This window comes from Alosa alosa, chromosome 12 (assembly GCF_017589495.1).
Source record: "Alosa alosa isolate M-15738 ecotype Scorff River chromosome 12, AALO_Geno_1.1, whole genome shotgun sequence".
Taxonomy (NCBI): Eukaryota; Metazoa; Chordata; class Actinopteri; order Clupeiformes; family Clupeidae; genus Alosa; species Alosa alosa.
Window position 1 is genome coordinate 17,454,708 of NC_063200.1, and position 10,918 is coordinate 17,465,625.

The 10,918-nt window shown below is 46.0% G+C and overlaps 1 protein-coding gene across 1 annotated transcript in view; it reads right to left on the reverse strand.

Moving 5' to 3' along the window:
- The window catches only part of enc1 (ectodermal-neural cortex 1), an 11,381-nt gene extending 4,399 nt beyond the window's left edge, over positions 1-6,982 (reverse strand). The window contains exons 1-3 of the mRNA XM_048259823.1: positions 6,640-6,982; positions 4,870-5,169; positions 3,024-4,573 (exon numbers count right to left, since the gene is read on the reverse strand). Coding sequence (XP_048115780.1) covers positions 3,092-4,573; positions 4,870-5,163 — 1,776 coding nt within the window. The 5' untranslated portion in view covers positions 5,164-5,169; positions 6,640-6,982 and the 3' untranslated portion in view covers positions 3,024-3,091. The remainder of the gene's footprint in view (positions 1-3,023; positions 4,574-4,869; positions 5,170-6,639) is intronic.
- Positions 6,983-10,918: the final 3,936 nt, after the last annotated feature.

Below are 10,918 nucleotides of genomic sequence, written 5' to 3' on the forward strand. Positions count from 1 at the left end.
GTGCTGGCTGCACCCTGGCACCCTGGCACACACACACACACACACACACACACACATCCCAAATGGCTGGCTGAAGACTGTAGGAGGTGTGGCTTTAATGCCAGATTGTCAGCTGCTTAGAAACTGGAAGAGGCATGAGCAACATCTATACTTTCTACAGCGGCCGATGGTTAGATATCAGTGAACTGGAATGACCTTTAGATTTCTCAGCAGCGTTTGACATTCTTAATCATGAACTTATATTAGAAAAATGTAAATGTTATGGCTTCACTCAGTCTGCTTTGTTCTGGATCAATAGCTATTTAAGTAATAGAAAGCAAATGGTGTACTTCAATGGAAGCTATTCTGACATCATAAATGTGAAACATGGTGTGCCTCAGGGTAGTGACTTTCCACTGGTATTAAACAAAGCTCATATCTCAATGTATGCCGATGACTGCACTATATATTTAGCCGCAGCAACAGTAGATGATTTAAATGCAAATTTAGCCAGTGAGATGACTAAGGTGGTAGACTGGATCAATAACAATAAACTGATTTTGAATGTGTCTAAAACAAACTGTATAGTAATTGGTACAAATCATTCTTTAAGTTCAAAACCAAAGCTTAGTCTCACAATAAATAAAACAGTCATAATGCAACTAGAAGAAGTAAAACTTTTGGGAGTCATCATTGACAATAAATTATCATGGGATAAACATATACAAAAGGTTGTGACTGAAATGGGAAACGCCATATCAATAATTAAAAGATGTGCTAAATATTTAACACACCAACTTGTTAAGCAAGTTATACAGGCTTTGGTGTTGTCAAATTGAGACTACTGCTCTATAGTTTGGTCCTCTACTTCATTGAGCAATATAAGTAAATTGCAATTGGTCCATAATAAAGCAGCAAGATTAGCTCTTTCTTGTGGAAGAAGAACTACTGTTATTAAGATCCATGACTCTTTAGGTTGGTTAGATGTAAAAATTAGATTTTTGTCTTTATTGATGGTTTTTATTAAAAATGTCATAATAACAAAATCACCTTTTATCATTTATAGAAATATGTCCTTCAGTTCAGTGGCACATAATTATTCAACAAGGCATGCAGTTGGAGGTTGTTTCACCTTACCAAGATCTAAGTCAATGATTCAACGTACAGTTATATATAGAGCAATGGAACTCACTCCCTTATCCTATTACTCAATTAAATATTCATAGCTTTAAAAAACAACTTAAAAGTCATTATCTAAATGTTACCTTTAATTGATGCTGCTGTTATGTCTGTTTGTGTTTGTTGTCCTTTTTGTTTTGCTTTTTGTTTTGTATCTGTCTAGTGATGTTAACCATGTTTTATGTAAAATGTAATGTATAAGTATAAGTAAGTATATATACTCTTTTGATCCCGTGAGGGAAATTTGGTCTCTGCATTTATCCCAATCCGTGAATTAGTGAAACACACACAGCACACAGTGTACACACAGTGAGGTGAAGCACACACTAATCCCGGCGCAGTGAGCTGCCTGCAGCGGCGCTCGGTGAGCAGTGAGGTTAGGTGCCTTGCTCAAGGGCACTTCAGCCGTGCCTATTGGTCGGGGTTCGAACCGGCAACCCTCCGGTTACAGGTCCGAAGTGCTAACCAGTAGGCCACGGCTGCCCAATGTATTGTCTGTGTGTTCTTTTATGTCATGTATCCATGTAATGTGTGTCATGTCCATTGTCATCTGTGTATTTCAATATTATTTGTCACATTGATGATAGACCCCAGGAAGAATAGCTGCTGCTTTGCAAAAGCTAATGGGGATCTAAATAAAAACAAACAAACAAACCTCGCCATGGTCATTCTGTCCTGATAGATCAGGTTAGATAGGGTCAGATCAGAGCAGGTCATCTGGGTGATGAAACTGGTAAGATAACATACTACCACACAAACAAACAGGTGATTATATCTCTATTTCACAGACACACGCACACACACACACACACACACACACACACACAAAAAAAAAACATTCTATCCCTTCATACCGCTGCTTCACTCATATAACCATGTGCCTATCAACCTGCCAGAGGTGAACCAGGGCAGTGCTATCTGGAAAATAAATAAACAAATAAATAAATAAGAGCATGATTTTCCGACTGAATAAACAAGCCCCCATCAGAAGCATGTGGTCAGTATCCGTGGCATGTGGCTGGTCATCTCTGAATCATAGCCCGATCTAATTACCCCATCAATACTCCGTTTGGATGTGATTAAATAAGGCTCTTTGTCCTCGGAAACAGAATGATAACAGGGAGGAAGGCCAAATGACCATCTGCTTGAGCGGGTTCACAAACATATTTCAAAGCAGCACTGTCCGCCTGCCCAACCAGGACAAAAACGACACACACACTACAGTACCTCCTCCTCACACACACACACACACACACACTTCCACCTCCTCTCACACACACACACTATCATTTCCTCCTCACTCACATAAACAACAGGTCAGGTCATTTCTGAAAACGGGGCAAATCAATAGTAGCCTATCAACATGCTGCTGCCTGATTGCAGCTTATTAGTGTGTGTGTGTGTGTGTGTGTGTGTGTGTGATAGATAGAGAGAGAGAGAGAGTCTGAGTATGTTCTGGCACAAAACACTCCTGAATCCAATTTCATGGAAATTAAGCCAAGCCAAAGTCTCATTAGGAGATATGAGTTAACAGGGTCACAACCCCATGCAGGTTGGACTCCAGGCATTAGCAACATCAAACTCTCCCTGTCTGTTGTATAAGGCCAGGCCAGTAAAAATGAAATCCATATCACATTTAATAAAACTGCCATTTTGGAAGGACTACAGATGGACAAAGCTTTCCAATCAGTGAACTCTCTGGAAACTCTGGAAACAAAGCAATAGTTTCCTTGTGGGAAACAGCAACTCATGCTAAACAAATGGTTAGTGTTTTTCAAACTGTGGTATTCTATCCTGCAAACGATGGAAACACGGCAAACGTCAGCTTGTGTGTAACTGCACTTCATTTAAACAGCAGCACGTACCTCATGGGAAGAAAGGTGTCGAGGTGGCAGGAAAGGCGCGTTTGTTTTCAATCCCAGCATGCCGTTTCTCAGGCCGGGAGGTGCTTCCAGGTGCTGACGAAGGCGGTGGGGATGAGGGAGTAGGGCACGGTGGTGATGGAGTTCCAGGCGTCCAGCGTAGGGTCGTAGCAATCCAGCGTCTTGCAGCGCTGCGCGCCAAAGTAGCCGCCCACCACGTAGAGCTTGTTGCCCGAGGCGACGGCCTGGCAGCTCATCCGTTTGGCCGTGACATCGCCCACTTTCGTCCACTGGTAGTTGTCACTGCTGAACTTGTACGCGGAGCAGGCCGAGAACTCCGTGTCGCCGCCCATCACGAAGATCTGGTTGCCCAGGACGGCGGCGGCCGTGTAGCGCCACGGCTGCGGGCACGAGGCCGGGACCGTCCAACGGTTCTCCGCCGGGTCGTAGCACTGGACCTTCGGCAGCTTGTCGTGGGCCACACTGGTGCCTCCGAAGGCGAAGAGCTTGAGCTTGACGCTGACCACGGCCGCATTGCTGACCCCCTCGCGCAGCGGCGCCACCATGCTCCAGCGGTTGGCGGCCGGGTCAAACTGCTCCACTTGCTTGAGCGATACGGACGGCGAGGCCGGGAGGCAGCCCGTGGCCGCCGTGTGGCCACCCACCACGTACAGGCAGTGGCGCAGCTCGGCCGAGCCGTGGCCGAAGCGCGCGATCAGCATGGGCGGCGCCTTGAACCACTCCTCGTGGAGCGTGTCGTACACCCACACGTCCTTGGACACGCCGTTCTCCGAGCCGCGGCCGCCCGTCACATACACCTTGCAGCCGATGGCGCACGCGCTGAACTCCTTGCGTGGGCTGGGGATGTCCGCCTTGGGGATGATCTCTTTGGCCTTCTGGTCCACCAGGTAGAGCTTGTCGCACATGAAGGTGGGCCCGCCCAGCAGGAAGAGCGTGTGGCTGGTCTTGCGTGGCCGCGCGCACGGGCTGTTGACCACGCCGTCGTTCTGCAGGATGCGCAGCTTGCAGCGGATGGCCTCGTCCACCAGCTCCTTGCTCTTGGCCTGCGCGTTGATCAACTCCTCGGTGGACACGTTCTCCATCAGGAAGATGGCCGGCAGCAGCGCCAGGCGGACCGTGCGTAACAGCTCGGGCAGGTGGCAGTGGCGGCGCTCCAGGTCGTAGTTGACCCAGTTGAGGGCCGACTCGTAGACCAGCCGCTCGTCCTCCGTCTCCAGCTCCTCGTGGGCCAGCAACTGGACCAGCATGTCCTTGGGCAGCTGCAGGAAGTCCTCGCTCTTGCTGATGGCGGGGAAGTTGCTGAGACACATGGCCCAGGACAGCTGCGAGAGCTGCTGGCACTGGTGCGCGTCCGACAGCAGCAGCATGCCCAGGCAGTTGGTCGGGTGCAGGTTCTTCTCCAGGAACTCGGCGCAGGCGTCGCGGATGTCCTGGAACTCCAGCATGTCGCCCGCCTCCAGCAGCGACTCGGCGTTTTCCTCGTTGATGACCACGCGGGACGAGTAGGCGTAGTCCAGCAACAGCTCCAACACCTGATGAAGGCAAACGAAGACAAACATACACAAACACATGCATGCACCACACACGCACAAAGCCACAGATGAAACAGGTAAAGTAAGATAACAAGATCTGTGTACTGAATTTGTTTTTGTCCTTACCATGCAATAACTGAAATGTATTAGGCTACCTAATCAAAATTGTGATGATGTGCAAAATATTGAAATATTGAAACAAAATGTATTTCAATTATAGGCACATGTAACTGCAAGAGTATTGCCGGTATTATTATACTGATAACTGTTCTAATGTGAGTGGTTAGTAGGCCTACCTCGGGGTGGATAGAGTCGCGGAAATCCACTTCGCTGGCTTGACTCTCCCGTAGCCCGCCGCTGAACATGGCCTCGAAATACCGGCTGCACGCAGCCAGCACAGCGCGGTGGCACGGGAACGAGCGGTTGCCCGCGTGGAGCATCACGTCCGTGAAGAGCCGCTGTTGCCTGAGCGCGTTCAGGTGCATGAGCACGCTGTCGGCGTAGGACGACTTGTGGAACAGGTAGATGTTCATGGACCCAGTGCTTGCCCGCGATTTGCGGTTCTCATGTACGCCAACAGACATTTTCATTGAATCCTGAGGGGAGAGAGAGAGAGAGGGGAACTTTGTAAAAAGTGATGCTCACAGAACAGTGGGCACAGCTGTGCCGTTGTGCGCGCGTCAACTTAATAGAGTCAGTGAAGTGGTTTCGGTCTGTGGTAAAGTTCAGACTTGTCTTTTCCTCAGCCCGAGTAAAGGAAGTCCGCTTATAGCGACTGCCTTTGAACTAGATATGATCCGAAACAGACGGAGATCAGCTGGAGCATCTGCTATCAGAAACGATCGGATGAAAGAGCGCCGGGGCGCTTTGCCTTCTCCAGTTCAACGGGCAGGCTCACTCACTCTGCCCCCAAGATGCCCTGATAACATCTGCATCGGTCATGCTCACAAACATCAATCCCACGGGTCTGAGAAAAGTGGGCACATCATACAGAATGATGTCATTCTGCACACACACACACACGTCTCTCTGATGTATTGGCGCCCGGAATGCACTGTTGTCTAATCATTACCAGGTGCGCAGTGGAGGAAAGTGAACTACAGGAAAGAAGGTTGCAGGGAGCGAGTGTGGGAAAAGAACTGTTTAAAGTCAACATCATATATGCTCTGTGCATACAGTGATGGCTGAAAAATATCCAGTGTTAAAATGACTCCGGGGGCCCCGTGTCAACGCTAAGTCTCAATGTCACCGGCTACCATCTGGTAGGCTGTATGGCCGTGCATTCAAATCCAATCAGCGCTAATTTCCATGTAAGCGATACAAGGCGCTCGGTCACCGCCGGCTGTCGCCGTCCCTCCCGGGACGCTTTAATTGTGTTTCGACTAATGCTTAGCCGGGCTAAAATGTACTCTAGTGCCGACCTAAACACATTATGGACACATCAGCAAGGTAGATTTATCGCGCCTCATCCTGACCCTTAATCTGTTTTAAACGGTCACAGCTGTGAAGGACACAATGTGTCGAATTTTTCATGTGGAGAAATATCCTATGAGCTATTGTTGAATAAAGTACGTAGAGCAATTGGCTTTCAAAGTCTATAACTAAGTATGTGATGGAGATTATAGACTTCTTATAGGTTGCGCACGGCAAAATACCCTTATATGTGTAGCCCATGATTTTAATATATTTAATGAGTTGTACATTAATTATTTAGGCAACAATGAATTCTGTCCGCAGACCAAGACTGGTTGATGCGATATGCACCTGTAACGTTACCTTGCAATAGTCAATGGGTTGCACCTTTTCAATTTCAAGTATTTCTTTATACCCACAAAATGCGTTTACACAATTATTGCACTTCTTTGACGGCTACGAGGACAGTTTGTAATATATCTTGTAATTAATTTAGACAGATAACATCTTACCAAAATGACAGCTGCACGAAAGGTAGTAGTCTAGCAGCTGGATTAGGAGGGTTTAAGCAAGCATTTCTCAGGCTATGTCAACAAGTCAACGGCGAGACCTGCCAAAGGTGAAATTAACCGAATAACTTCACGGTTGTTTACCTCTTTGTGGGAAAGTAGGAGTTCAATCCTGTTCGCGTTAACCCTCTTACATGCCGCTCCGTGAAGAGCCACGGGGATCGCGGGGTTGTCCACTTGTGGGTGACTTCGATGCCGTGAAGAAGGCGTGTTATTCCTGAGCCAGTACGTCCGAATTTCAGCAGGGGCAATCCTTTAACGATCAAACAAGTCCAAGAAATGTTACTGTAATATCTAAATGCGTTCTCTGCAACGTTTTCAGCAGCGGTGTCAAAAATGAATTGGATTAGATGACCACGATCGTGTCAGTAGGCTGTAGTAAGGAGCGTCGTGTGCGAGACATCTGACGGCGCAGCTGGTGCGTTTGTGTTCGTCTGTCTCTGAATGAGCGCTTTTGGAGAAGGAGGAGGAACGCAGCGTGTTTGTGAGGAAAGAGGGAGGAGTATGCAAAGCAGCCAGGAGGTCGGGTTACTGGGAGAAAATAAGCTGCTTATTACAGCGGAGAAATTAGCCTACATTGAGAGAAAGTGGAGTGCATTTTTAAGGTAGTCTACAAATACATTTTATATTCTCATTCTTTGAAATGAGTCATTAATCACACAATGAATGCACTGAGAATATCGCGAATATGTCCAGAGTAGGCTAACTGCCCTGTTCTCAGATAGCGTTTTAAAGACCCAATCTCTAATACTATTAATATAAATGATGATGATGATGATGATGATGATGATGATGGAATGTGACATCATGTCTATTTTGCCAGCATTCATCATTTATGCAGTCAGTTAATTGTCAATCTTTGCATCTGTATAAGGGTTACCCACAAGTAAAATGTATGTGTGTGTGTGTGTGTGTGTGTGTGTGTGTGTGTGTGTGTGTGTGTGTGTGTGTGCGTGCGTGTGTCTACCACAAGGAAGCTTTGTGGTTACTCCTTATGGGGAAAAACCATGTTTCCCCATCACAAAGACTCATTTACAATGCAAATTCAACACACCTTTCCTACTTGAAAGGTGGAAGTGTGAGCTGATCCAAGAACAGCAAGCAACAGATAGCGTGGCCTACAATTGTGGGGCAGCCGTGGCCCACTGGTCAGCACTCTGGACTTGTAACCGGAGGGTTGCCGGTTCGAGCCCCGACCAGTGGGCCGTGGCTGAAGTGCCCTTGAGCAAGGCACCTAACCCTTCACTGCTCCCCGAGCGCCGCTGTTGAAGCAGGCAGCTCACTGCGCCGGGATTAGTGTGTGCTTCACCTCACTGTGTGTTCACTGTGTGTTCACTGTGTGCTGTTTGTGTTTCACTAATTCGCGGATTGGATTAAATGCAGAGACCAAATTTCCCTCACGGGATCAAAAAAGTATATATACTTATACTTATACAATGGGTTAACCATAAATCAAGCATGGGATAAAATGCATGGCACAATAGCGCCCTCTGCCATTAGTGAATCTTGCTCTGTGTTTCAAAAGGAGAAGAGGTCTTCAGGTGTTTTGTAAGTAATAGTCAGCTGGTCAGTTCCAAGGAAGGACATACCTAAAAACTGAATGTAGTGAATCTGTGTTGTCAGTGTGTGCTTGTGTGTCTTTTGAACAGATACAGAAGGGGATGCAGGAGCGGGGTGTTCTCAAGTACTGGCCTCAGTAGGCAGAAGTGAAGGAATAAGTGAGTTGAATGATAAGAAAACTGATAATTTTTGGACCTGCCAGTCTGGCCTCCTAGCCTGGCGAGCCAGACCCACATTAAAATGTAGGGTCTGGGCACTCACTGTTCGCAGTGCTCAGTCCGAGGGGCGGGATAATCAGTTGTCTTTCAAATTCCCTCTGCACCAATAGGGCCGCAATAGGATATTTGTTTTCAAGTAGCAGGGAATTCAAGCCAAACCGTTGCAACTCTGCCATCAATCATTATGTTAAGCCCACCAAACGACTCTATACACGATTTCAATGCCCTGATTAAGTTTCGATTTCTGGAGCTCACAAGCCAACGGAGAGTTGCTAGACTAGCCCTGGCAGCAAATGTAATTTTTAAGGTAGTCTACAAATACATTTTATATTCTCATTCTTTGAAATGAGTCATTAATCACACAATGAATGCACTGAGAATATCGCGAATATGTCCAGAGTAGGCTAACTGCCCTATTCTCAGATAGTGTTTTAAAGACCCAATCTCTAATACTATTAATATAAATGATGATGATGATGATGATGATGATGATGATGATGGAATGTGACATCATGTCTATTTTGCCAGCATTCATCATTTATGCAGTCAGTTAATTGTCAATCTTTGCATCTGTATATGGGTTACCCACAAGTAAAATGTGTGTGTTTGTGTGTGTGTGTGTTTGTGTGCGTGCGTGTGTGTGTGTCTACCACAAGGAAGCTTTGTGGTTACTCCGTATGGGGAAAAACCATGTTTCCCCATCACAAAGACTCATTTACAATGCAAATTCAACACACCTTTCCTACTTGAAAGGTGGAAGTGTGAGCTGATCCAAGAACAGCAAGCAGCCAACAACAGATAGCGTGGCCTACAATGGGTTAACCATAAATCAAGCATGGGATAAAATGCATGGCACAATAGCGCCCTCTGCCAGTAGTGAATCTTGCTCTGTGTTTCAAAAGGAGAAGAGGTCTTCAGGTGTTTTGTAAGTAATAGCAGAGACTTTCTAATGTGGAGACACAGCACTCAAAAAATACTCCATAGAAATGCATGGGGCTAGTTTGTCACACCAATATGGCCGTTGTCTACACATATCCCACCCCTTCCTCGGCAAAACGTCGACATGTAAATACATTGAGCCAATCATGTGGTGTGATGTGAATACATTGAGCCAATCATATGGTGTGTTGTGAAGACATCGTGCCAATCATGTGTTGTGATCTCGCCGCTGGAGCAAGATTGGTGTCGTGAAGCCTTGCGCACGCGCAGTTCGACCCAAAGACTGTGCCCGATGAGTGCCCATAAAACGTTGGTAAATGGCCGCCGAGTGGAGGGCCTTGCCTAAAAGGACTTTGGTAATAGTCAGCTGGTCAGTTCCAAGGAAGGACATACCTAAAAACTGAATGTAGTGAATCTGTGTTGTCAGTGTGTGCTTGTGTGTCTTTCGAACAGATACAGAAGGGGATGCAGGAGCGGGGTGTTCTCAAGTACTGGCCTCAGTAGGCAGAAGTGAAGGAATAAGTGAGTTGAATGATAAGAAAACTGATAATTTTTGGACCTGCCAGTCTGGCCTCCTAGCCTGGCGAGCCAGACCCACATTAAAATGTAGGGTCTGGGCACTCACTGTTCGCAGTGTTCAGTCCGAGGGGCGGGATAATCAGTTGTCTTTCAAATTCCCTCTGCACTAATAGGGCGCAATAGGATATTTGTTTTCAAGTAGCAGGGAATTCAAGCCAAACCGTTGCAACTCTGCCATCAATCATTATGTTAAGCCCACCAAACGATTCTATACACGATTTCAATGCCCTGATTAAGTTTCGATTTCTGGAGCTCACAAGCCAACGGAGAGTTGCTAGACTAGCCCTGGGGCGCGTCTAGATTTCTAGGCTACTGGCCTCCAGTATCAGCCCTTCCCTTGGCTTTTTGTCTGCTTATTTGCACAATGACGGTTAAAAATATTGGTGTTTTTATGGGCAGCTCAGTGAATTTTAATAAACAAGTGAGCAATGTTGTAAGGTAGCTTTTACCATCTTAGAGATATTGCAAAAGTAAAGCTGCTTTTGGTTATGGTTATGGATACAGTATAAGTATATATACTCTTTTGATCCCGTGAGGGAAATTCAGTCTCTGCGTTTATTCCAATCCATGAATTAGTGACACACACTCAGCACACAGTGAACACACAGTGAGGTGAAGCACACACTAATCCCGGCGCAGTGAGCTGCCTGCAACAACAGCAGTGCTCGGGGAGTAGTGAGGGGTTAGGTGCCTTGCTCAAGGGCACTTCAGCCGTGCCTACTGGTCGGAGTTCGAACCGGCAACCCTCCGAGTAGGCCATGGCTGCCCTAATTTTTTTTTTATAGTATTAAGTATATATATATTTATTTTAAGTATATATTTGTTTTGTTTTTTTTAGTATATATTTTTAAGTATATTTGTCCTAAGCGACATACAAATACAATATAATACTTACATTTGGCAGGGAACAAATTAAGATGTTGGTCAGACTATAATAAGGAGAATAGCAATAATAAACAACAATGTCAATTCAATCAATAGCCTAATGAAATAAACAATGAAAATGAGGGAAAAGGCAATAATAAACAATAATGTCCATTCAATCAATAATATAAAAACAATAACAT